This window comes from Oryx dammah, unplaced genomic scaffold, assembly GCF_014754425.2.
Source record: "Oryx dammah isolate SB20612 unplaced genomic scaffold, SCBI_Odam_1.1 HiC_scaffold_10, whole genome shotgun sequence".
Lineage (NCBI taxonomy): Eukaryota > Metazoa > Chordata > Mammalia > Artiodactyla > Bovidae > Oryx > Oryx dammah.
In genome coordinates this window covers 43,846,613-43,874,190 of record NW_024070194.1, presented here as the reverse complement: position 1 = coordinate 43,874,190, position 27,578 = coordinate 43,846,613, and the positions used below count along the sequence as shown (strand labels likewise).

Sequence of the window (27,578 nt, the reverse complement as noted above, 5' to 3'; positions counted from 1 at the left end):
TTCACTTGTAATACCCAATTATTTTCATGTGTAGTTTTCACTTGTAATACCAGCGAATAAAAGAAGTAGCTAAAGAAAATGAAAAAGAATCACAAATGATTGTTAAAACCCTTTACTTCTGAAAGGGCTTATTTTGGTGGAGGTGAGAGAGACGTGATACTCTCCCAAGAGAGTAATTTTTTCTTTCGTGCATTTTACACAGGCACGGTATATGCCTGCAAACGGTGGTAGGAGTTTACACAAGAACTTGGCTGGTTTTTCTCCTTTCACACATGTGCAACACAAACATGATTATGATTCATCACTTACAGTAGCATCTGGGCCGTTTTCATCTCACCCATGGCCCTGTGCAACTTAGCCAGTTCAGAACACAGCACTCCTCTGAAGCCCCTGCTCAGACCTCAGGACTCAGAGCCTGTGACTCCAGCAGTCAATGCCAGTCTGGTGAGCGAAGCAGAGGTGGAGAACAGGTTGCTTCTACCTGCTGGTCCTTTCTTTCTGCACTCAAACGCTCCTATTTTCAAGATAGAATTTAACACCGTAACAACTAGCTTTTACTCCCTTGGGTGATTACCATACTTGAAAATGTAATAATACATTTGCCCAAGTAAATTTGCTAATTTTCCTTACAGGTGAAGAAACACACAGATATGCTTCCAGTCAGATAACCTTGGCAGTGAACAACAAAAAAACAGGCTTGAGAACACGGGCTAGATTAAGGGAAATGATTTCTTAAATTGGTTAACTAAGGCAGATGCTTTTTTTTTTTTTTTTTTCTAATTTGTTTTTTCAGGCAGATGCTTTTTGCTTGAGAATATAAGCAGTGCATCAGCCAGCAAATACACCATCATCTTGCGTGGCTTTGTGCCATGTGAGTTACCGCAGGTGGTTTTCACATTCTAACTCAAGGCCAGGTTGAATGAGTCAAGTTTACAGGTACACAGTCTCTGCTGCAGCATGCTGGGCAGTGTTTATTGGTGCTCTTGGTAGAAATGGTTTCCTTGTTCATTGTATTTTGGGAAACAGCCAGGCCTTGCTGCTGAGGATTCATAACATACAGGAATGTGTCAAGACCCCTGAGAAGCCTAAGTATAAAGAGACTTGTCAGCAAGGCTTAACCTAGGTTTCCCACACTCACTGAAGCATGGGACATTGTTCTTCACAGCTCCTGAATTACTGTTCTTTAAACAAGCCCCATGCAGAACTCAACTAGTTTGGGCAACTGATGATGATGTATAACTGAAATTTTACTAAAATGTTCTTGATTTAAAAAAAAAACACCTTGTGCTGAAGTGTAGCAACTGTAAATTATTTTCCAACTGGTGTTTTCATAAACATTTAGTATAAATGGCCATTAAGAAGGTACAGTTGTTTATGTTAAAATTAATCCAAGCACACCCAATTCCACAAGGCATGAACATCTGACTGAGCACTTCCTCTGTGCCAGGTATACTCCTTTTCTAATTTAATCTTCAAAATGACCCAGCAAAAGTCCGTAAACTGAAAGGTTAGGTATCACTAAGTGACAGAGCTGGGGACAGAACTCAAGTCAGTGACTCGAGATGTGAGTAAGTTAGAAATTTCAGAGGAATGCATAAAATATCTTTATGAAGACAACCATGAGAAAACTTACAAGTTATTATGGAATGTAATTGAGAACTTACATAAAAGATTTTCAAAATTCTGCAGTTCCATCTAAAATAGATTAATTAGATTTCCTAATGAATGATGGAGACACAAAATGTTTTAGACTCAGATAAAGAAAACCCAGCAGCTAAAGAAAAATTCCTTTACTTACAAACCCCACCCTCAACTAACCCAAGAGCATTTTAAAAATAATTCAAAAGTAGTAGTCAAAAGATCCCCATCCATTCATCACTGGTGGAATACCCAAAAACTTAACAGGAGTTGCAAGAATTCCAAACTATACATTTATAAAAATAATATAACATCTGTCAATACGAACAGGAGGGCCCAGCTTCTCGCTCGGCAGTGTCTGTGTCTGGGTCCTGCTCTCCAGCCTCCTTCTCCTGCTGCTGCTTCTTCCACAGTTTGGCCATGGCCAGGAGCTTGAGATTGGGTTGGTTGGCTGCATCTTCTGGAAAGATGTAATCATAGTATTCTTCCCAGCCTGCATCCGACTACAGGGACAAAGAAAAACAGAGAGAAGCTAACCTGTGGCTGAAATGCATTTTTCAGTTACAGCAGAGAATTTGTCACTATGGAGCCCAGGGTTTGTATTCAACTTACAGTTATTGTGCAAAACAACATCAAGGCCTACTTTGAAAGTTCAACTTTGAAGGGCAGGCCCTGGAGACTGGGAGTGAGTGAGGACTGCTGGATGGGTGTTGTTGCAGCTGCTGCTCACTGAAAGCAACTGCACAGTGGGAAGTGTTCCGCAGTCAACCAGAAGATGTGCAGTGTCCTCCACCCCACCCCGCAGTCCTGTGTGTGAGATTTTGAACTAAAGATTTACTTTCACCTCACAATGAAGCCACAGACCTGGGACTCCTGGCTCCCTGCCTGCCCCTCCCACGTCCAGCTGGCCACTGGCTCCACTCCCCATGGGTGCGCTGTCCCAGATTCTAGCAACGCCTCTCTGATACAACAGCCTCCCAAGAGACCCTCTCCAACCAAGCCCCCACAATCCGTCCACAGGAGACGCCAACTGCGTCAGAGCTCTGGGGCTTTCCTACAGCCCACATAGCCTCCCCTGCATTAGTTCCTACCTAGAGGCGAGGCCACAGTGCCCTCCACCTCCCGTCTAATGCTCCAGAAACAACACACTTCAGACAGTTCCCAGAACCAGCAGTGCCAGGAAGACCCTCTGCCAGCCCTCCTTGGGGCTACACCCTAGGTGGACTGCACACCCTGTTGTGTTCCCACAGCAGCCAGACTGTGACCGGCTCCTTCCCCAGCTGCTGCCCCCTTCCTCAGGCTGTACACATGCCACGCATTGCACACACACTTCAAAGTCTGGGGCGCTTCTGCTTGGCTGGCATGGAGGACCAGCACTGGGGGCTCAGTCCTTACCCCGTCGTCAGCCTGGACCTTTCTCCTCTTCTTGACCTTCTCAGGCATGAGCTTGTCCACTCTCTCCTTATCCGACGCTGTTCCAAATTCATCCTCAAAGCTTCGCCACGACTCCAGCAGCATAAGCCTCTCTTCCTTTTCCTCACAGTTTCGCATGGTTTTGTTAGCCTCTTCATAAATTTGTCTGCACTTGGCCAAACTTCCTTCTTTCCCTGCAGACAACTCAAACTGTGCAAAACTGATCCATACCTTAGAAAGAAATCATTACCAAATCAAATTAACCATGTCACCCAGGAAACAATAATGTAATAATAAAGCTAATTTCTTGTTGACAACATCTGAACATACCCACTGTATTCATCTCGAGTATTCTAAAGAATGTAACCTACTGACTAGCTGCTTCTATATAGTAATGGTGAAGTCTGCTTTTATATCCAATTAGGTGTCTGAAATAATATCCTGAAAAAAGTTTTAATTTTTATTCAGCCTACAATATCCAAGTTACTCACATGCAGTATAAATACTGGCCTGGTATAAGCTTAACATTCCAAAATCTTGAGACTCACAAGCTCTTTGTAAAAGGAAGCCACTTAAAATATATTTAAAATATTTCTTCCAGACTGCTGATTCGAGCAAAATCAAAGGTAGCCCACAAATCACAGAATACCTTGACATGCTGTGTCCGTTGAAGCAATCTTCGGTAAAGATTTCGTGTTCTTTCAGTTTCTTCCTGCTCAATTTCAAAATCAATATATGATTTCCAAAGCACCTGAGAAAGACAAATTCATTAGGTCAGTCTTGACATTTAAAAAGCAACATGCTCTTGTTTGAAGCACAGCCTAACTAGCATCTCAACCGAGAACATCTAGGAACCTAGAACTTTCTAAGGAACACACAGTATGTGGATACAACAACTAATGCTAGTATTTACGAGCTGGCCAAGATTTGGCTAAGAGTCTACATTATGGGAAAAAAGACCTTGGATTTATTTCCAGATTCTCTTTTGAAATTTCCCAAATGCTGGACTTAACAAGAAGAGCAGAGAAACTTAACAAACCACCCAGCACTATCATAAGCCTGCCACATACGAGGAACTTGTGTGGAGAAAATGGGCCTTGGTCAGTCAGCGTACACTGTTTTTTGCCATCACTGTAAGTTCCCTGATGTGTCTGAATTCAACTCAACAAGCATCCAGGGACCAGCTGCCCACTCGCTCAGTACAGCCTGTCAGGGCACAAGGGCAAGAAAAATGTAGCCTGGACACCTGAGACCGCAGTCTGTTGAGTAGCTAAGGCCAACTCATGGGACCAGTGACCCAGAAAGCCCTGCCCAGTGCAGTCAGTGGGGCCTGGTAAACCACTCAGTGCAGTCACCCCAGAGCAAGATTCACAGAACACCCGAGCGAGCCTGGAGGTTCCTGAGAGGTTCACGTTGTCCAGGCTGCAGTTTGGCGCCACCTGGAGGCTCGAGCTTGCCCCGTAGCTGGCCAGGCCAAGGCACTGGTGCCTCCAGGAACATCCTGATTTGGTGAGGGCCTACTCCAGGCAAATCTGTGCCAGAAAAACCCTTCCCCTGTACTTCACGTGGCCTTGACTGCACTGCCCTGGCCATCCCCTTTAGCCTTCTGTTACAGAAAGGCAGGAAGAGCCCACCTGTAAAATTCCAATTCATCCTGGTGTCACTGGGGCAGGGCTGAGCTACCCGCTAGAGAGGGCCTTGTCCCCCCGCCTTTCTGTCTCTAAAACAGAAGTCCTGATCTTAGTGAAAGACTACAGGTGATATTGTCTCTATGCTCCAAAAGGCACACACACTTAGATGGTTATCTAAGGTAATGCTGGGCAAGTGTCTGAAATAAAGCCACAGTCAACGCAAGCGCCTCACCTCTGGCATGTCCAAGCGTGGCTGACTAATGGCTAACTCGTAGATCGCCCGGGCTCGCTCAATATCGCCAAGGATTGTCTCTAATTCTGCAAATTTAATCCAAGAGGTACAGTTTTCTGGCCCAAATTCCAGGAACTTTTCATAAAGCTTCCGGCATCTGTCAAATTCTCGAAGCTGTAGCTCCAGTTCTATGTAACCTTTAAATAATTTGTTCTTTGGACATTTGCCTATGGACGTTCCCTGGAAAAGAAGACACTGAGGTGATGCCTGAGCAGGTCTGGTCTGACTTGTGCAGACATCCTTGACCTGGCCGAGAAGCCGTTACTGAGCAACGGCCTTGGGGCATCGATCTGGTGAACCACCCACTCCCTCTGCAGTACCGCACTGGTCTACTGGCTCCTGACAGAGGCCCAAAGAAACCTTCCAGCTCACTCAGCGTCACCTGGGCCTGTTCAGTAAGAGGCGGGGTTCCTGAAGTGTTTGGAAAACTATTTTGAATCTCACCTAGATTCTCAGGATCTCTTATGGAATCCAGATGTCAGAGAAGAACACTTCCCATGATAAAGGGGTTATCAATGAACGAACCCTGCTGCCCATAGCCAGGGTCTTATCAGAAGGACAGCTGCATCTAATCCTATTGAGAAACTTTAGGACACTTTTCAAGACGGAGGTGCATTTAATACACCAAAAATCTTGCAGAGGATCAGACTACTAACAATTTAAGATCAAATCTCTCTAGCCGCAGGAAAGACCTTGTTAATAGGTAGCTGTAACTGTCCATTGTTGACAACAGAATAATTTAAGCATTATCGCCCAATCTTTCTTCTAAGGCCCAGCTTTTGAAAACATGTCTCAGGTTATAAAGGCGCAGTATTTCTCCTGCCTTCTTAGTGGGGGACTGGACAACCTATAAACACTAAGATGTAAATTTCCTTCTCAAAGGACTTAATGATGTATCATGAGCCTTTATTTACTCACCAAAGCTCTCCTGGCAAATGGTAAATTTTTCTGTCTTATTTCAAACTGTGCATATAGTAACCACATTTTGGCAAATGTAAACTAGAAAACAAAAGCACAAAAATTCACTTAAATTTAAATTAACACAAGGCCTCAAGTGAATTTCCCTAAAGCTTCACAGCTAGGACAGACGTATTTTCTCATTTATAAGCTAAGCTAACAATATCTGCCAGAAATCTCCAAGAGTAATCTGGACACTTCACTGTGACGCAGGGCTCTCTGGCCCCCACTGAGGGGCAGCTTTGTGGGTGTGTGGTGAGCAGGCAGAACACGCCCCTCTGTTCCAGAAAGTAATTTGGTCAACATCGCTCGCTATCTCTGGTGTCAGGACTGCCCACAGTGGGCAGAGACCACGTGTCAACTGCTCCCAGAACACCCGTGTTCCTGTGCCTATGGACATCCACGCAGGTGCCAGCAGCCTGCTGGCTGTCCCTGTGCAAGCTGAGTGCACTCTGCTCAGTCTGTTCCCATTACGATCCTCTCGGAATTTCTCCATTATCTCTATCAGTCACTGGTCACTTAAAGGCTGTCCATTCAACTAGACTGGAAGCTGTTTTCAGAGGCAAAGAGCATAACTTGTTCTTAATGTTTTCCTAGGGTGCCTAGCACAGGGAAAGAGCTTATCAACAAATACGATTCCATGGGATTATTTCACAAGTTAACAGACGCAGGATTTTCATGTGTTTAGAACAGAATGCTCACAGCAAACATACCTTTTTATGAGGAATGAGTTCCAAAGAGGCTTGGTAAACCTGTCTTGTCCTCTCGGGATCCTACATTAGGATAAGAAATTTGCACAAAATATTCATGTCCAATATTAACACTAATTTTACCATTACTAACAAAAATGTACACCCCTAACACTGAATATGTTTCCACAAGCTGTTATTTCCATTTATGATCAAAAGTGAACTAACTTTGGGCATCAAGCTTTGGTCAAAGACCCACCCACAGCACTGAGCCACCAAGTGAGAGCTTCTCAGTGGAGAGGCTTTCTTGTGTGACAGCAGGAACAAAGATGTTCTGCAGTCTTCGACCAACAGGAGTCGTCTTTTCCTATTAACTTACAACCAACTACTGAAACTTCTACTTGATTTAAGAGCAAGAATGTGCAATCCAGCTGTGATCCCTAGTTATGAGAAAACCCTGGCAACTATAAATAATGAAACTAAGGGCTGGTTAATTGTTCCCTTTGAAGTGCCTCAAGGTGTAAAAAAAAAAACACCACATCAAAACTAAAAACCACCTCGCCTGTGTCCACAACAGGTATAGAGAGTTTAAAACGTGGCAGAAAGAATGTAAATGGCTGCAAGGAGGCCTGTAAGAATGTACAGCAAAATTCCTGTGTGGTCAAGGCTCCGTGGTATCAGTTCCCACCCGTGCCAGCCGGCTGCCTGGGGAGCAGCCCCCCGCGGCCAGGGCCCACTCTGCACCTTGGCCTCCAGCTCCTCATAGAGGGCATAGTTGATCCACAAGTAGATGTAGCGCTTCCAGTGCCTCTTCTCCTGCACAGGCGGCACATTGGCGATGGCGCGCTCATACACTTCCCGCACCGTCTCGGCCTCCGCATCGCTCTCCACCAAGCGCAGGTAATCGAACCACGCGTCGTAGTTGTGTGGGTTAGCCTGGAAACACCAGGCTGGATTAAACAGAAACCAAACCCAGAGCTGCACCTGCTGGACTAGGCAAGCTGGCGGAAGGCACCAGACTGACTTTCTATACTCCAGCAGCTTTTTTCCTAGACTTTACACTATTTCATTGAAAAATACCATTGTTGAGATTTTATAAATAGAAAGGGAAAAGGAGAGAGAAGACGGTTACCTAGGGGTTCCCCAGCAAAGCTCCTTTCACCTACAACAGCCTTTTTTGGGGGGAGCATCCCAGTTTTTAAGTTGGGTTTCCAAGGTAGCACTAATGGTAAAGAACCTCCCTGCCAATGCAGGACATGAAGTGGTAAAGAACCTCCCTGCCAAATTGGGACATGGGTTCAAACCCTGGGTTGGGAAGATCCCCTGGAGGAGGGCATGGAAATCCATTCCAGTACTCTTGCCTGGAGAATCCCATGGACAGAGAAGCCTGGCAGGCTATAGTCCATGGAGTCACAGAGTTGGACACAACTGAAGTGACTTAATACACAATTTTTAAGTTTTTTGAAAGAAGGTATTAATGGAAAAATGACTTAGAGGCAAATGCATAAAAATTAATTAACAATTGGTTTTCTGTTTTTGTTTTAAATGAAGCAACAATTGATAATTTGTCAAATTACATACAGCTCTGTGCTGGGTGATGCCCTGCACACCTCTTCTCCACAGAAGTGAAGGGAGCTGGGGCCCCACCTTCCCAGCCCCTGGAAGCCACTGCACTTGGCAACGGAAGGACCCCTGTCCAAGAGTCTGGCTCACGTGGGTGGGTGACACAGAGATGAAGGACAACAGGAACTGGCTTGTGGAAGTGCTTTCCATTGGTGGGTTGATCATTCCCAGCCAGACTGAAATGTGACCGTCCCACCTTCTTCAGGACTCTCTCTGCAACTGGCCTGATTCCTGCCCACTTTCTAAGCCACCTCCTCCAGCTTCCTACTGATTCTGCAAAGGTCCCAGTATCTACAGCCATGAAAACAAATGTCTGTTCTCCTAAGTGTCTGTTTCTGTATGTGACTCTATGTCTGGATTTAAAATTATAATGGGATTGTACCACTCTCACAACTGCAGAACCTGCCTTCTCATTTAATAATAATATATCTTGAACATATTTCGCTGACCTCGTCTACCACCACTTGGTCCTTTGTTTGGAGATATCTTAATTAATTTGACCAGGCAGAAATATTTTAAAATACATAGAGCAATAAAGGCAAACACTACTACCTTTGAATTCAAATCAAAACAGTATGTTACAGAGAGAGATGAAGATGGAACTGTAACTACAATAATCTTGCTCAGGCAGTTAAACTAAAGGGTAATGTATAAAAATGGTTCTTTTAGGTCAATCTCTCACTCTTCCATCTTCTTTAAACAATGAGCTCAAACGGGTTCCAAATTTCTTTTGCTCAAGTTCTTTGTGTCCAGTTAGCAGCCAACACTGTGACTTCTGACACTCACGTGGCAAAGCAAGTCCAAGTGCTGTCTGCTTGCCTTTTCCACCTGCCCCGTTTGCCTCCCCCTTCTGGAGTGACTGCTGGTTTACTGCAGACACAGGGTGGGGAGAGGCCTGGCTGGCAGGCCTGTCGGTGCCGCCCTGCGACACTCACCTTCACCTCCTCCTCGTACTGGAACCTCCGCTTGCTCACGATGATGTCTTCGATGCCCCGCCTGTCACCAAACTTCTTCTCGAAGATGGTATAATTTTTAAAGAGTTCCTGGGCCTCCTGTTTCGAAATTCTATCCAGGGCATACTTGTAGATCACTCGTACCCTCTCAAACTGAAAGCAGACAGGATGGTTACTCTTTCAGAACACAGTCTTCTCGTTCTAACCACAACACGTAAAACATGACCTGTAAGTTAGACTGTGAGGCCTGAAAGTGTCCAAAGTACGGTTTTCCCTCTCCCTTTTGTTGAGGTACTTTTGTCAGGATGGACAGACACTCTGAGCCCCACATTTAAGTCTACCTAAGCTGCCAGCTGGACATCGTCCTGCATCTTGGACTCAGCTGAGTCCCGCCCAGCTGGCTCATTGTCAGACTCCTCACTCTGGTCTTGATCACACACCTGATCAGCCAGGGCCCTCCCCCGGCCCCCACCCCAACTCCTCTCTCTGCTGCACTCCCACACTCCCTGCTTCCACAGTCTGCCCCTTCTACCTCCTCAACTCAGCCCTCCACTTCTCCCCAGGTCCCTGCTGACCCACCTCCATCTCTCTGTGGACCATGTGAAAAGCATCCATCCCACTTCTGCCGCCCTCCCCACATACACTGCCCTTGAAGCAGCCACAGGCCCACCACATGGCACACAGACAACATCTGACCACTTTCTGCTTAAGACTCTCCACATCTCCCACCAGCCTGAGGACAGAACCTGTACTCACCCTTGGGACCTGTGCAAGACCCCACACTCAGACCCCAGCACATGGCCCTCCCCATACCAGATTATCTGAACTATGTGAAGGGATTATTTTCCACATATACTACGGGAGAACACAACTGACTTATTTGTGGGGCCATCATTGTTTTTCATTTCAAATTCTGTTCTCAGTACTGAAGGCTCTAGGCCTTTTGTTTCCCAGGCTCATTACTTGTAAAGCCCTTTCATCAGAGTATCAAATGACTCTTAGTTTATAGATAATATTCTCATTCTAGATTTAAAGATCTGTTTCCAAGTAGAGCACACAAAATTAAGACCGCTGTAATACAATCTATAATCACTCCCAACCTGCAGGTGAGTGACGTGCACTGTTTTCCTTGAGAAATCATGTTTTTGTATTTTGAAATTATTTTCTCCAAGGATAAGTAAGAAACTGTAAATGAACTCAACGTGCACAAAAAGTCATCCTTTCTAAGCTCTTTTGCAACATAATCGAGTCCCTTTAAGGTTACCTACTTCTTTCTGATTTTCCTCAAATTTGGCAAAGGCAACATAAAGGTGTTCATCCATGTGTTCGTCCCCGAAGAACTCGACAGCCCTCTCATACACTTTCCGTGCGTGGGCAAAGTAACCGTGCTTTTCTTCAAAGCGGGCATACTTAATCCAGTTCTTCACATCAGGGTGCACGAGAACGAGTGAGTGGAATGAAGGAAAAACCAGGCAGCACAATGTGGCTTAGAGAACAAAAACCCAAGCCCAAACCCAGAACCTCAACAACACCCACTATGGCTATGGGGGTGACTGCCCGGGGGTCAGGGTCTTGCTTCTCTGGCCTCCTCCAGTGCTTCTTCATGTTTCAGGAGTAGTACAAAGAGGAAAGCTGAACCCTGTGACTAGCCATGTGATCTGGGCAAGTTCTTACCTTATCTAAGCCTCAGTTTATCATCTATAAATGATAAGAAAATAGTAACAACCAACCTCATTTAATGATTGTCAACTATAAATTAGAAAAAATGTGTAGAAAACTCTTTGCAATTTCAGGCCAAAAGAATGTGCTCAACAAATGGCACCTGTTGTGGTATCTGCTTAGTAACAATATCTGAATTACTGATTAAGGAAAAAAACTCCTGAGAGGACTCTGGATGGCAGAGGAGGACGTGACGCTCACCTCTCCCCCCAAGTACACCAAGAGTACAGCTACACATGGAACAGTTCTCACGGAGCACCTGCTGAACACCAGCAGAGGACCTCAGACACCTGAAAGAACAAGAAGATGCCCAGGTATCCAGGTAGGATGAAGGAAGGAAAAACAATAGACAACAGTAAGTGGGATAGGACCTGCACCCCTGGGGACTGAAGGAGAGGAGAGAGTCCCGCACCTGGGGAAGCCCCCTTACAGCTGGAGAGATCAGCTGATTAACAAAAATCAAAGATGACATAAACAGATGGAAACACATACCATGTTCGTCAGCTAGAAGAATCAATAGTGTCAAGAATTACAATACTGCCCAAGGCAACCTACAGATTTAATGCAATCCCTATCAATGGCATTTCCCACAGAACTGAAGAGAAAAAATTTTTTAATTTGTATGGAAACACAGAAGACCCCAAGTAGCCAGGGCAATCTTGAGAATCAAAAACAGAGCTGGAGGAATTAGGCTCCCTAACTTCAGACTATACTACAAAGCTACCGTCATCAAAACAGTATGGTACTGGCACAAAAACAGAAATATAGATCAATGGAACAGGACAGAAAGCCCAGGTATAAACCCACACACTGACCTATGACAAAGGAAGCAAGAATATGCAATGGAGAAGACAGTTTCTTCAATAAGTGGTGCTGGGAAAACTGGACAGCTACATGTAAAAGAATGAAATTAGAATACTACCTAACACCATACACAAAAATAAGCTCAAAATAGATTATTAAAGACCTAAATGTAAGGTCAGATACTCTTAGAAGAAAACAGAACACTCTCTGACATAAATCACAGCAGTATTTTTTTGAATCCCCCTCCTAGAGTAACAAAAATAAAAACAAAAAACAAACAAGACTTAATTAAATGTAACAGCTTTTGCACATCAAAGGAAACCCTTAAGAAAATGCAAAGACAACCCATAGAATGGGAGAAAATATTTGCAAATAAAGCAAGCAACAAAGGATTTATTTCCAAAATATACCAGCAGTTCATGCAGCTCTCTATATATAAAAAAATAAATAAATAAATAAATGGACAGAAGATCTAAATAGACATTTCTCCAAAGACAAACAGATGGGGAAAAATCACAGGAGAAGATGCTCAGCATAACTAATTATTAGAGAAATGCACATCAAAACTATAAATACCACCTTACACTGGTCAGAATGGCCATCATCAAAAAATCTGTGAATAATAAATGTTGGAGCAGACACGGAGAAAAGAGAACCCTCCTACCCTGTTGATGCAAATATAATTTGGTACAATCACTATGGAGAACAGCATGGAAGTTCTTAAAAAAACTAGAAACAGAATTACCATACGATCCAGCAATCCAACTCTTAGGCATATATCTGGAGAAAACTCTAATTCAAGACATATGTACCCCAATGTTCACTATTTTAATTTGAAGCACTATTTACAATAGCCAAGACATGGAAGCAACCTAAACGTCCATCAACAGAAGAATGGATAAAGATGACGTGGTGCATACATACAATGGAATATTACTCAGCCATAAGAATGAATGAAATAATGTCATTTGCATCAACATGAATAAACCTAGAGTATCAAAAAAACAAACAACCCAACCAAAAAATGGACAAAAGATCTAAGTAGACTTTTCTCCAAAGAAGAAATGTAGTCATACTAACCGAAGTAAGTCAGAGAAAGACAAATATCGTTTATCACTTACTGGTGAAATTTAACAACAACAACAACAACAAATGACACAAATGAACTGTGTGGCAGAGAGAAACAGACTCACAGATCCCAAAATCAAATTTATGGTTGCGGAAGGGGAAACATGGGGGGAAGTGATGGACTGGGAAACTGGAATTAACATATATGCCCTACTGGGCTTCCCTGGTGGCCCAGGTGGTAAAGCAGCCACCTGCACTGCAGGGCACCTGGGTCTGATCCCTGGATCAGGAAGATCCCCTGGAGGAGGGAATGGCAATCCACTCCCATGTTTTTGCCTGGAGAATTTCATGGACAGAGCAGCATGGTGGATTACAGGCTATGGGGCTGCAAAGAGTCGGACACAACTGAGTCACACACTCTCACACACACACACACACACACACACACACACACACACTCACACACACACTGTATATAAGATAGATAACAGGGACCTACTGTATAGCACAGGAAACACTTCTGTGGTAAATTATATTGGAAAGGATTCTAAAAAGAATGGATATATGTATATACATACATATATATATATAACTGACTTAGTTTGCTGTATAACACAACATTGTAAATCAACTGTACTCCAATAAAGATTTAAGGGAAAAAAAGAGGAAGTTGCTGGTGGTCCAGTGGTTAGGACTCAGTGCTTTCACTATCATGGCCCAGATTCAATCCCTGGTTGAGAGAACAAATATCCTACAAGGTGGGTGGCATGGCTAGAAAATTAAAAAATAAAAAAAGGAAGAAAGAAAAAACATGTCACGAAAAGAAAACTACTAATCAAAGCCAACAGAGACATTTTTGATTACAATTTTACTTCTTCATAGGATGTGTTTTTCATGTACTTTCCTTGAAGAAATCATTAAATTTCAAAGTAGCAACACATTCCAATCGGGCAATGATTAACCAGTACGCAGCCCACGGGGTCGCAAAGAGTCGGACACGACTGGCGACTGAACTGAACGTGTTCCAATAGGGCAATGATTAAAGAGCACCGGCTCTGAAGCTGACTGGCTCAAATCCCAGTCTCACCAGCACCTGAAAGGTGCTATCCTGCCTCAGATTCCCCATCTGCAGAAGGAAGCAGCTCCTGAATCGAGGACTATCACAGGGACTGCTGCTAAGTCACTTTAGTCGTGTCCGACTCTGTGAGACCCCATAGACGGCAGCCCACCAGGCTCCCCTGTCCCTGGGATTCTCCAGGCAAGAACACCGGAGTGGGTTGCCATTTCCTTCTCCAATGCATGAAAGTGAAAAGTGAAAGTGAAGTTGCTCAGTCATGTCCGACCCTCAGCGACCCCATGGACTGCAGCCTACCAGGCTCCTCCATCCATGGGATTTTCCAGGCAAGAGTACTGGAGTTGGGTGCCATTAAACAACAGTATCTGTAAAGTGCTTAGAATAATGCATGGCACAGAGCAGGTGCCATACATGCTTTTGTTAAACTAGTGATATCAAAATGAGTAGTCACAGTTAAGATGCTAAAATTACATAATGAAGTTGAGTCTTGTATCTTGTGGTACTTATGCTCTGAAGTCACTCTGCCTGGAGAACACCAAATTGCTACTCCCAGAGGAAATATGTATGCATGATATACACACACATATATACTATATCTATATATACAAATACACACACGTATCTCACATAGACTGTGATTTTCAATCCTAAAAATAACTATCACTGGCAAATTCTTTTAGAAAAGAGAAAACAATTCTCAGAAGTGTTAAGTGACATGACTAAAGCTGCCCACTAACCGATGCCAGAGAAGGAATTCTGTCCTGCTCAGCTGGCCCAGAGCTGGGGTGTCTCCCTCCCCTGCACTGCCCCTCCCGCTCCCTGCCCCGGTCAGCCCTGCAGGAGAGCAGAGACAAGAAGGCAGACGGTCGTCTTGTTTGTCCTCCACTGGGACTAAGTGCCTTGGGGGATGCAAATTTTTCATCACTCTGGGCATGTCTGCAAATGACTGCCAAAGTGCCACAAATATGGATTGTGGATTTATGAATAAACGCTATCAAGTAGGAGATAAATCAGCACAAGAACAATGAAACAAGAATCAAGCACTGCTGAGGGTGCTTTCTCGTCACCATCTCCTTCCTCCTCACAATCAGCCCACAGCAGGGACTTTTACTTCCCTTCTAAAGATGAGGGAGCTTCCCCGGTGGCTCAGTGCTAAGGAATCTGCCTGCCAATTCAGCAGACACCGGTTCGATCCCTGGTCCAGGAAGATCCCACAGCCATGGAGCAACTAAGGCCACGTGCCACGACTAACGAGCCTGTGCTCTAGCGTGCAGGAGCCACAACTATTGAGGCCTGAGTGCCTAGAGCCAGTGCTCTGCAATGAGAAGCCTGCACCATGTCAACTAGAGTAGCCCCACCCGCTACAATGAGAGAAAAGCCTGAAAGGCCAAAAATAAATAAGTAAATAATTGATAAAGATGAGGACACCTAGGCTCCAAGGAGTGATCTGGCGCATCGAGATCACATGGCTAGTAAACAGTAAACCTCTGGACCAACTCCAGTACCGGTGCCCATGACCAACATACACCCCAGAGCAAACAGGGCCTTACAGTGTTAACTTCCACAAGGAGCCACAGTGTTAATGCCAAAGTATAAACAAACCCAAGTCTCCCTGGAAAAGACACAACTATCCTGACCACAAACTTTTGTTCTGAACAACTATGTCCCTAGAAAATATAAACGCAACTTATGAAGTTGACTTCTGGGCCAACATCAGTGACTACGTGTCCCAGCCAGACCACAGCTCCCCAGCAGTGCAGCAGGCAGACCTGTCCGAAGGATATAGCGCTCATAGATGGTGCGGGCCCGGTCCACCTCCTTGTATCTCAGCTCGAAGTTGATGTACGAATGCCAGGCCTGCTCCTCCGGCCGCCACTCCATCCAGCGCTCGAATACCTGCCGGGCACCAGCGACGTTCCCGAGCATCTCCTCCATGTACGTGTACTTGTACCTTCAATAGAATCATCTGAACTTATTGGTCATGGTCAAAATGACTTCGGAAAAAAACGGTCTTTGGCAATCTCTGGCTCTAACTTTGTTAACACGTGAAGAGTCAGGGCTTTATCGTCCCAAAAGGTGAAGTCAAACATGTTTTACCTATTAAAATATAGATCTGAAAAGGATCAGACATTGGAAAAAAAGGATTTTTTGCTTAGTTCAACAAAAAGATTCTTCTGTATAAAAGACTGCAACCAAAATTTCAGTTTTGATTACACAGCAATTATACATTGGGATTATGACTTAAAAGGCTAAAGGACATTAAACAGTAATGAGTGTATGTTTAAAGAAAAAGTAGGATGCAAGATTTAATATATACGATTACAACTATAAAGAAAATAATTACACAGGGACTTCCCTCATGGTCCAGTGGTTAAGAACATACCACCTTCGAATGCAGGGGACACGGATCCCTGGTTGGGCAACTAAGCCCATGTGCCACAACTACTGAGCCTGTGCACTCTGAAGCCCGTGAACCACAACTGGAGAATAGCCCACTCATCACAATGAAGACCTCACATACTGCAACTAAGAGTCGATGTGGCCAAATAAATAAATAGATATAAAACAAACAGACGTACACAAAAAATGTGCAAATACAGTCTACAAAAAGCCATTTCATTAGATCAGGAACTTACCAGAACTGGTTGACTCGAGGCAGAGTCGTTATGGCTCGGTCCCAGATATTCCGGGCGTGGTTGACCTGGCGATTCTTCATTTCCATTTCGGCATATTTCAGCCATAGTGTAATATTTCGGTAGTCCACATCCAAGGCGCGTTCATATATGGATCGAGCCCTTGAGAAGCCAGATTTGGAGGGTATCAGTTACAGCACATGCGGCACACCTGGCAACCCCCTCCAAGGCTCGGCTCTTTTGTCAGGCGTTTACTGTGAGTGAGGTTCTGGGCGTAAAAAGGTGAAAAGATATCATGTTCTCAGGAACCTTGTAAGTTTTAGAGAAAGACTGACATGCATGTAACTGCAATGCAATGTGCTGTTACAGTGAAGGTCTGCCCAAGGAAGCAGACGGGAAAGAGAGAAAAATGTCAAGTGGAAAAGCTAGTTAAGCAGTAGGTGAGAACTTGGGCAAAGTCCCCAACACCAAGATGAGTGGGGAGTGGGGGGTCCCTGCCGGCATCAGGGTGAGGAGACATGGTAAGTTCTGGGCCTGGCCAGTAGGGAGAACACAGGAAGGTGGACAATAGGAAGGGTCAGGTCATGATTTCATTTTGTTGCCCACTGGTTTTGAGTGGAACAATAATTCTTTAAAAAAAAAACCCAAAAAACGAATTTCCCAATATGGAGAAAATGGATGGAACTGCACTTCTCTGGCTGCAGAGTGTGTGCTGGTGACGAGATCCACCTGGAGAGATCCTCCTTCACTGTTCCCCACCCAGGAGCAGCCCACCATAGCGCTCCTGAGGCCCCTCAAAGGAACCCTAGGGTCCCAAGGTACAAACTCTGAAAATTTTTATTTTATTATTATCAGAGGCACATGGTTTTACACTTGCTTTAACTTCTGTGTTTTTGTTTCTGGTAACTTAAGAATTTCTATTTACAGAGTTACATGCTCAGTGATTTTACCTCTGAATCTCCTTTAGACTCTCTTCCCATTGTGCATATTTTATCCAGTTACTAATCACAGTCCTGTTTTTTCTTATGTTATCTTCGAAAGTCTGGCAAAAGGCAAAAAGGGTCAAATTAAAGGGAAAATAACTAAAGATGACATTGTCTTTTGTCTATTAACCCTTGTACTAAGAAATTTATTCATTTTGCTCTTATTTAAGAGAAATTACATCCTGGAATCCTTGAGAGATAAGAAACCCACTGAAGAAGGTTAAAGTCACAAGTGTTTCTTTAAAGTCTTATAGGCAAACAAAGAGAGAACTTTAGATAAAAACAATTATTAGTAGAATTGCTGACATTTTCTCTTATTGCCCGTAATAACTAACTGGTACTTTAATATACTCTACACATGTTACTAATGAGAAACTGTTTCTGACTGTTTAAGTCCTCTCAGCAACATCTCAGATATTACTGAGGATAACTAAATATGTAGATACAACAGGATGAGCAACAAGATTTTTTAAAAAAATAATCCCACAGCCTGGGGTGGGGGAGGTTGGATCAGATCCCCAGGTCCTCTCTCCACTCTCCCCCAGGTGTTACCTCTCAGCACAGAAGGCCGCTACAGACAGAAGAACATGGTGCAATCTCACTGCTTCTGCCCCTCCTCAGCTGTCAGTTGTTCTGCCTGGCAAACTCCCACCCGTCTTTGATTCAGCACTAAAAATTCTGTCCGTGGTGGATTTAATGTAAGACAGACAATTCATGGTGTATTTTATGAGGTTTAGTGATAATGGAACCACTTGGTGAGCAGAAGTCACATTACGCAGGTGGCCAGAAACACTAAACTCTTCTTAGTTTATAGTCTCTCTAATCAGTGAGGAACTTTTCAAACTCTGGTCTATAAATTCTTAATGATATTGACAGACTAAAACAGACCAACCTTCCTCTTCCGTAGTTTGTAATCGTTTAATTCTTCTTCATCTGTGATCTTCTGTTGAGGGGGAGGTGGAAGAAGCTCAAGTTCTCTCTCCTTAGCTTCTCTTAGCAGTTGCTCCGCAGTGATCTGTACTTCAGCTGGGGCTTTGTTTTTCACCTTTTAACACAGGAGACATTTCCATTTTTAGCACATGCTTTTCACACAAAGTGTAAGAAACAAATGAACGTTTTTTAGAATGTGAACTTTATAAACGGTATTAACAAGATGCCCCCTTTGCATGATGTACTCCCATTTCTCTATGAAACTAAAAAAAAAAACACAAACTTTTTAATTTCATGCAAGGTATTTATCACAAAGCCATAGATAAAAGTCTCAAGAGGAAAGGTCGCAAAAACAACATTTCTCTTTTAGAGTAGTATAATAAATTTTGAGGATGCCTAGGTAAAACTCTAACCAGAGGTCTTATCAAGATGTGCACCATGCCTTAACTGGCATTTCAACCTCTATTTGCAGAATCCTTCAATTTCTGCCTTGGCCCCAGGTGGATAACCGTCTTTGATTTTTCATGGCATTTCAAGTCAAAGACATATTCAGTAAGTTCCTATCATTAGACTGTAAGCTTCTTGAGGTCTTAGAGCTGTGCTGTCCAACACAGCAGCCATGAATCACATTTGGTGAGTCCAAATTGGGCTGCAAGTGTAAAACACCCAAGGGGTTTCGAAGACTTAGTATGGGGCGGCGGGGAAGAATAAATTATCCAGTGAAATTCATGACATAATGGAATGACACTATCTTGGCTACACTGGTTAAATAAAATGTATAATTAAAATTCATGTTGCCTGTTTTGACTTTTTTTTTTTTTTTTACTGTAGCTATGAGAAAGCTTAAAATTATCTTTGTGGCTCACATTAAATTTTTATGGGACCTGTGGAGCCCAACAGAAGGTTTATGGAACTGAACTACAGGAAACACTAAGTCTTTAATGCCATGTGTGCAATGACGATGCTGAGGGTGCCTATCTAATGAACATTAAGTGCCACAAACTGTGCTGAGTGCTTCCTATGCACTCTCTCCCGGAGTCATCCAAACGGGACCTAAAGGACAGGCTCCACAGAGTCATCTGAGCTGGAGAAAGACGGGAGGGAAGAGTATGTGAAACGTTTAGGACAAATGCTGTCACACATTAAACATTCGCTAAGTATTAACCCACTGGAGAAGGCAATGGCAAACCACTTCAGTATTCTTGCCTTGAGAACCCCATGAACAGTATGAAAAGGCAAAATGATAGGATACTGAAAGAGGAACTCTCCAGGTCAGTAGGTGCCCAATATGCTACTGGAGATCAGTGGAGAAATAACTCCAGAAAGAATGAAGGGATGAAGCCAAAGCAAAAACAATATCCAGCTAGGGATGTGACTGGTGATAGAAGCAAGGTCCGATGCTGTAAAGAGCAACATTGCACAGGAACCTGGAATGTCACGTCCATGAATCAAGGCAAATTGGAAGTGGTCAAACAAGAGATGGCAAGAGTGAACATTGACATTCTAAGAATCAGTGAACTAAAATGGACTGGAATGGGTGATTTTAACTCAGATGACCACTATATCTACTACTGCAGGCAGAAATCCCTCAGAAGAAATGGAGCAGCCATCATGGTCAACAAAAGAGTCCGAAATGCAGTACTTGGATGCAATCTCAAAAACAACAGAATGATCTCTGTTCGTCTCCAAGGCAAACCATTCAATATCACGGTTATCCAAGTCTATGCCCCAACCAGTAATGCTGAAGAAGCTGAAGTTGAACGGTTCTATGAAGACCTACAAGACCTTTTAGAACTAACACCCAAAAAAGATGTCCTTTTCATTATAGGGGACTGGAATGCAAAAGTAGGAAGTCAAGAAACACCTGGAGTAACAGGCAAATTTGGCCTTGTAATGCAGAATGAAGCAGGGCAAAGACTAATAGAGTTTTGCCAAGAAAATGCACTGGTCATAGCAAACACCCTCTTCCAACAACACAAGACTCTACACATGGACATCACCAAATGGTCAACACCGAAATCAGATTGATTATATTCTTGCAGCCAAAGATGGAGAAGCTCTGTATAGTCAACAAAAACAAGACCAGGAGCTGACTGTGACTCAGATCATGAACTCCTTATTACCAAATTCAGACTCAAATTGAAGAAAGTAGGGAAAACTGCTAGACCATTCAGGTATGACCTAAATCAAATCCCTTATGATTATACAGTGGAAGTGAGGAATAGATTTAAGGGCCTAGATCTGATACATAGAGTGCCTGATGGACTATGGAATGAGGTTCCTGACATTGTACAGGAGACAGGGATCAAGACCATCCCCATGGAAAAGAAATGCAAAAAAGCAAAATGGCTGTCTGGGGAGGCCTTACAAATAGCTGTGAAAAGGAGAGGCGAAAAGCAAAGGAGAAAAGGAAAGATATAAGCATCTGAATGCAGAGTTCCAGAGAATAGCAAGAAGAGATAAGAAAGCCTTCTTCAGCGATCAATGCAAAGAAATAGAGGAAAACAACAGAATGGGAAAGACTAGAGATCTCTTCAAGAAAATTAGAGATACCAAGGGAACATTTCATGCAAAGATGGGCTCGATAAAGGACAGAAATGGTCTGGACCTAACAGAAACATAAGATATTAAGAAGAGGTGGCAAGAATACACAGAAGAACTGTACAAAAAAGATCTTCACGACACAGATAATCATGATGGTGTGATCACTAATCTAGAGCCAGACATCCTGGAATGTGAAGTCAAGTGGGCCTTGGAAAGCATCGCTACAAACAAAGCTAATGGAGGTAATGGAATTCCAGTTGAGCTGTTTCAAATCCTGAAAGATGATGCTGTGCAAGTGCTGCACTCAATATGCCAGCAAATTTAAAAAACTCAGCAGTGGCCACAGGACTGGAAAAGGTCAGTTTTCATTCCAGTCCCAAAGAAATGCAATGCCAAAGAATGCTCAAACTACCGCACAATTGCACTCATCTCACATGCTAGTAAAGTAATGCTCAAAATTCTCCAAACCAGGCTTCAGCAATACATGAACCGTGAACTTCCTGATGTTCAAGCTGGTTTTAGAAGAGGCAGAGGAACCAGAGATCAAATTGCCAACATCCGCTGAATCATGGAAAAAGCAAGAGAGTTCCATAAAAACATCTATTTCTGCTTTATTGACTATGCCAAAGCTTTTAACTGTGTGGATCACAATAAACTGTGGAAAATTCTGAAAGAGATGGGAATACCAGATCACTTGACCTGCCTCTTGAGAAATCTGTATGCAGGTCAGGAAGCAACAGTTAGAACTGGACATGGAACAACAGACTGGTTCCAAATAGGAAAAGGAGTACGTCAAGGCTGTATATTGTCACCCTGCTTATTTAACTTATATGCAGAGTACATCATGAGAAACGCTGGGCTGGAAGAAACACAAGCTGGAATCAAGATTGCCGGGAGAAATATCAATAACCTCAGATATGCAGATGACACCAGCCTTATGGCAGAAAGTGAAGAGGAGCTAAAAAGCCTCTTGATGAAAGTGAAAGAGGAGAATGAAAAAGTTGGCTTAAAGCTCAACATTAAGAAAATGAAGATCATGGCATCTGGTCCCATCACTTCATGGGAAATAGATGGGGAAACAGTGGAAACAGTGTCAGACTTTATTTTTTGGGCTCCAAAATCACTGCAGATGGTGGCTGCAGCCATGAAAGTAAAAGACACTTACTCCTTGGAAGAAAAGTTATGACCAACCTAGATAGCATATTCAAAAGCAGAGACATTACTTTGCCGACTAAGGTCCGTCTAGTCAAGGCTATGGTTTTTCCTGTGGTCATGTATGGATGTGAGAGTTGGACTGTGAAGAAGGCTGAGCGCTGAAGAATTGATGCTTTTGAACTGTAGTGTTGGAGAAGACTCTTGAGAGTCCCTTGGACTGCAAGGAGATCCAACCAGTCCATTCTGAAGGAGATCAGCCCTGGGATTTCTTTGGAAGGAATGATGCTAAAGCTGAAACTCCAGTACTTTGTCCACCTCATGCGAAGAGTTGACTCACTGGAAAAGACTCTGATGCTGGGAGGGATTGGGGGCAGGAGGAGAAGGGGACGACAGAGGATGAGATGGCTGCATGGTACCACAGACTCGATGGACGTGAGTCTGAGTGAACTCCGGGAGATGGTGATGGACAGGGAGGCCTGGCGTGCTGCGATTCATGGGGTCGCAAAGAGTCGGACACGACTGAGCGACTGAACTGAACTGAAGTATTAACCGCCGACGGAAAAAGTCAGATCAACCAAAACACAGCCCTTGTCAGCTCTTTTCACTCCTTCCACTCTCACCCGGGGTTGACTCCTATTACAGCCTTCAGCACAGCTTAACTATCACTTCTTGCGCTGGAGACCCCTCACACGAGCCCAGGAAGCCAGGGCATATTCCTCTGGGGCGCAGGAGCCTTTGCAAGGCTGCAATTCTACTCTTACGCAGGGCAGCTGTTAGCCCGCTCTACCCGGAGCCCCAGCGCCTAGCGAATGTCTGTTTCATCGGGTCTGTGCTGAAGAACCTCTCTCCTCCCCCAGAGAAACACCTTCTAACACGACGACCACGTGGACGCGGAGGTGCCCCCCACGCCCGGCTGGCCCTCTCCGCCCGCGGCGCCCGCTCAGGGAGGGAGGACCAGCTCCCAGAACCACACGCCTCCCGCTCCAGGCACCACCGAGGCCGGGCCAACCCCATCTCCGGCCTCCTCCCACAAGGCCCCGAGCCGCTCACCTTGGCCACTTTGGGGATCCTTTGCTTCCCGGCCGCGGTGGAGGCCGCCATGGCTGCAGCGGCGACTGCGGGCGAGACCGGGACCACAGAACCTTCCCCGAGGGCTCGCCCACACCGCGCAACTTTCCGACAACAAGCGGGATCCCGGAACCGGAAGCGGAACTGGCTGGGGTGACTTTTGACCTCTCTCCCGCGCCGTGACGGAGTCAACGTCGTTTCTGTGGTAACTGGGCTGCGCGTCCTCTTCGGAGCCCGGGACTCTCTGGAGTTGCAGGTGAGGTGAGGAGTGCTGGCTGCCCGCCTAGAGGCGGACAGAATCCGGGGCGTTAGGGGCGCATCCTCAGGTCGCCTCTGGGGTTGGGAGGACCGTGCGAGGACGGGTGGATCCGTGAAGCCGCGGTATCCGGCAAGGGGACAGGAACCCGGCTACCGTACGGACGCTCGAGGGCGGGGTGGGGTAGAAAACTACCATCCTGGCGTACCTAGCGGCAAGCTGCTGACCTCCTCGGCCGCCCTGAGCTGGGGTGCATTCTGGGCTTTGGAGTCCAGAATGGTCAACTGCCCCTTGGTTTCTGGACAGTTGTGACCAAATAATTCTGTGGCTTATAAATGAAAGTAACTGAAGGAATTTTAAACCCAGATAACAGAAAAAAGTGAAAATAAATCATCAGAGTACTAGCAAAGAATCCAGCCTTATAATATCAGATAAGCAATATATCAATCTTAAATAATATCAGATAAACAGATATTTAAAATTTTCTGTCATTGTGTCTTAATGTCCATTTTCGTAGCGCCAGTTCGCTTAACTTTTGTTGTTATTGAGTCGCGAATTCAGGTCTCACTCTTTGCGACCTCATGGACTGTAGCACACCAGGCTTCTCTATCCTCCACTATCTCCTGTAATTTGCTGTAATTTATGTCCGTTGAGTCAGTGATTCCATCTAACCATCTCACCCTCTACCACCTCCTTTTCCTTTTGCCTTCAGTCTTTCCCAGCATCAGGTATTTTCCACTGACTTGCTCTCTGCATATAGTGGCCAAAGTATTGGAGCTTCAGCTTCATTCCTTCCAATGAACATTCAGGGTTGATTTCCTTTAGGATTGACTGGTTTGATCCCCATGCAGTCCAAGTGACTCTCAAGAGGCTTGTCCAGCACCACAACTAGAAAGTATAAATTCTCTGGTGATCAGCCTTCCTTATGGTCCAGCTCTCAAATCTGTGCATGACTATGGAGAAAACCATAGCTCTGACCATACAGACATTTGTTGGCAAAGTGATATCTCTGCTTTTTAATATACTGTCTAGGTTTGTCATAGCTTTCCTTTCAAGGAGCAAGAATCTTTTAATTTCATGGCTGCAGTTATCATCCTGCAGTGATTTTGGAGCCTGAGGGAAAAAAAAATCTGTCACTGCTTCCACGTTTTCCCCTTCTATTTGCCACGAAGTGATGGGACTGGATGCCATGTTTTTTTAATGTTGAGATTCAAGCCAGCTTTTTCACTCTCCTCTTTCATCCTCATCAAGAGGCTCTTTAGTTCATCTTTACTTTCTGCCATTAGAGTGGTATCATTTGCATATCTGAGGGTACTCATATTTCTCCTGGCAATCTTAATTTCAGCTTGTGATTCATCCAGCCCAGAATTTCGCATGATATGCTCTGCATAGAAGTTAAATAAGCAGAGTGACAATATACAGCCTTGGCATACTCCTTTCCCAATTTTAAACCAGTCAGTTGTTTCATATCCAGTATGCTTCTTGACCCACATACAGCTTTCTCAGGAGACAGGTACGGTGGGCTGATACTCCCATCTCTTTAAGAATTTCCCTCAATCTGTTGTGATCCACACAATCAAAGTGTTTAGTCCTTAACTATATGACATAAATAATTATGACATAAATAATATCTATTTCACCAGGATTAAAGAGAAAATCTATGTAAAGTGCTCCATAAATACCTAACCTGTCTTCAGAAGCAGAAAAATTATGTGCACACAAATGGTTAAGAGAAGTTTTAAAAATAAACTTGATGTTTTTAGAGCAGCTTTAGATTCACAGGAAAATTGAATGAAAGGTACAAAAAGTTTCTATTTCTGCTGCCCCCTCCACCTGCAGCCACCCCATGATTAATATCCACAACCAGAGTACTGCATCTGTTACAGTCCATGAACCTACATTGTCACATCACACATCGTTATGATCCAGTGTAAGGGTTTACTTGCGATGTTGTACAGTGTATAGGATTTGACAAATAATACAATGCCATGTATCCATCATTACAGAATGGTAAAGAACAGTTCGTGCCAAGTTGTGTCAGTCATGTCCGACACTTTGTGACCCTAAAGACTGTAGCCTGCCAGGCTCCCCTGTCCGTGGGATTCTCCAGGCAACGATACTGGAGTGGGTTGCCATGCCCTCTTCCAGAGGAAAGAACAGTTTAACTGCCCTAAAAATCCTCTCTGCTTCACCTATTCATCCTTCCCTCCCCATTTTCTTCTGGAAGCCACTGACTTTTTTTCCCCAGACTATCAGCAGTCTTTTTCAGAATATCATATCATTAGAGTGATATAGCAGAGAAGGCAATGGCAACCCACTCCAGTACTCTTGCCTGGAAAATCCCATGGACGGAGGAGCCTGGTAGGCTGCAATCCATGGGGTCGCTGAGAGACACGACTGAGTGACTTCACTTTCACTTTTCACTTTCATGCATTGGAGAAGGAAATGGCAACCCACTCCAGTGTGCTTGCCTGGAGAATCCCAGAGATGGGGGAGCCTGGTGGGCTGCCATCTCTGGGGTCTCACAGAGTCAGACACGACTGAAGCGACTTAGCAGCAGCAGTAGCAGCAGCAGCAGAGTGATATAGTGTATAGCCTTTTAAGACTGGCTTCTTTCACTTAGTAATATGCATTTAAGATTTCTGCCTATCTTTTCATGGTTTGTTAGTTCATTGGTTAAGAGATTTTTGACAGCTGCCAAGTCTGTTTTTTATGTATTTATGTATGTAGAACTATCACATCTACCTCTGCAGATAGTTTTTTCAAAAAGGTTTTCATGCTGATTTCTCAAATGGAAGTCATTCATAACCAATATAAAAACAGTTGCCATAGTTCTGTATCACCATTTTATTATTTAAACATTTTAAAGTTGTCTCATTTTTCAAATTCTAGATGAATGAGATTTTATATAACTGCCATAAAGAGAAGTCACCTATGGAAATAAATAAGTAGCTATTAAAATAAAAAAAGATATTTACCTTAGGTGAATTCCCTTAAATCTGTAACTATATGCAATTGATTTGACAAAGTTTAATCATTTATAGCTGCCTCTCAAACCTTAGAATGTTTCATTTATGATTGTCATCCTTCCATCTCACAAGTTTTTATTGTGTGGTAATTCAATCCAGCTGTTGTTTCTAAAGCAAGATTTATCATCTTTATTACTTTTTTTCCTGACAGTCAGTGCCTATTTAGATATATCTTTTCATTTACTTTTCTCTCCCCAACAGTTCATCCTGTATTCTAGTCCTTTCTGATTTTAATTTTCTTCTTCCTGATATACATCTTTTACTAGTTCTTTCAACAGGGTTCTTTGAACGGTAATTTCTTTGTAGTAAATTGTCTTATATCACCTTGATTTTTAAACGATTATTCAGCTAGATATAGAACTCTCGCTTAATGATTATTTTTACCTCTGTATTTTTGAAATACTTGTTCTGGTAGTAGGGAAACACTAGCCTACAGGCCACATTCAACTCATTAACTATTTTTTAGGTGGCCCACAAGCTAAGAATTTTTTTTAAAAAACATGTTTAAACAATTGAATAAAAGACCAAAAGAACATTTCAGGATACACTCAACTATGTAAAAGTCAAATGTCAGTGTTCATAAGTAAAATTTTATTGGAATACAGTCATCATGTAATTTGTGCAAGAATATATCTAAACAACAGCAAAAAGTCAAATGATACAATACTGTGTTTCGAAAAGAATTCAGTGCACAGTGTGTAATTTCATCTATATAGTGTTCAAAAAATGGCCAAGGGCACTATGAGATAGAAGTCAGAATGGTGATTACCTGTGGATGGGGCCGCCTTCCAGGGTGCTGGGAATGCTCCGCACTGCTCTTAGAATTAGTGCGATGGCGAAAATTAACTTCCCTGTTTTCCAGCTTATTGGCTTAGACCATAATAATGTATTTCCCCTTAGGAAACAGGAAAAAAAGAAAAAGGAAGGGAAGGAAGGAGAGAAGAAAGGAAAGGGAGGGAGGAAGAGACACATACACATTGAGGACCCTAGACATCGAGACAGATGGAGCTCGTCTTGGGCCTGCTGTTCTGTCAGCAGCATCTCCCGTGTGTCTTTCTCGACATGAGACTCTCCGCCTTTGCTGTCATTAGAGATTCTCCTCAGAATGGCTGTGGGGA

At 43.7% G+C, this 27,578-nt stretch overlaps 2 protein-coding genes across 3 annotated transcripts in view; one reads left to right on the top strand and one right to left on the bottom strand.

Annotated features, from left to right (window-relative positions):
• Window positions 1–96: 96 nt before the first annotated feature.
• CRNKL1 (crooked neck pre-mRNA splicing factor 1) lies at window positions 97–23,319 on the bottom strand. Of its 2 annotated transcripts, XR_005722356.1 has the most exons (15): window positions 23,158–23,319; window positions 18,371–18,523; window positions 17,446–17,537; window positions 16,499–16,657; window positions 15,647–15,813; window positions 10,465–10,643; window positions 9,179–9,349; window positions 7,365–7,556; window positions 6,645–6,704; window positions 5,893–5,973; window positions 4,915–5,154; window positions 3,701–3,802; window positions 3,034–3,282; window positions 1,665–2,141; window positions 97–514 (listed from the first exon to the last, which is right to left on the bottom strand). XR_005722356.1 is itself a non-coding variant. In XM_040247969.1 (14 exons), exons 1-14 carry the CDS (start codon window positions 23,206–23,208, stop codon window positions 1,956–1,958), a joined length of 2,082 nt encoding a protein of 693 aa, XP_040103903.1. In that variant the 5' UTR covers window positions 23,209–23,319; the 3' UTR covers window positions 1,272–1,955. The 2 variants fall into 2 exon arrangements, 1 of the variants encoding a protein (XP_040103903.1); XM_040247969.1 differs by lacking the exon at window positions 97–514 and having other exon boundaries at window positions 1,272–2,141.
• A 44-nt stretch (window positions 23,320–23,363) lies between these two features.
• CFAP61 (cilia and flagella associated protein 61) overlaps window positions 23,364–27,578 on the top strand; it is a 243,973-nt gene continuing 239,758 nt past the window's right edge. Inside the window, exon 1 of the mRNA XM_040247971.1 lies at window positions 23,364–23,431. The gene's annotated coding sequence lies outside the window, so the exon portion shown is untranslated. The remainder of the gene's footprint in view (window positions 23,432–27,578) is intronic.

Excerpts from the sequence above, each read along its gene's own strand:
- CRNKL1 (XM_040247969.1), bottom strand. The coding sequence starts at position 23,208 with ATGGCGGCCTCCACCGCGGCCGGGAAGCAAAGGATCCCCAAAGTGGCC. Across the intron at positions 3,803-4,914 it reads CACGCTTGGACATGCCAGAG|GTGCTTTGGAAATCATATAT; the intron begins GTGAGGCGCTTG and ends TGTCTTTCTCAG. Across the intron at positions 3,283-3,700 it reads AACGGACACAGCATGTCAAG|GTATGGATCAGTTTTGCACA; the intron begins GTATTCTGTGAT and ends TTTCTTTCTAAG.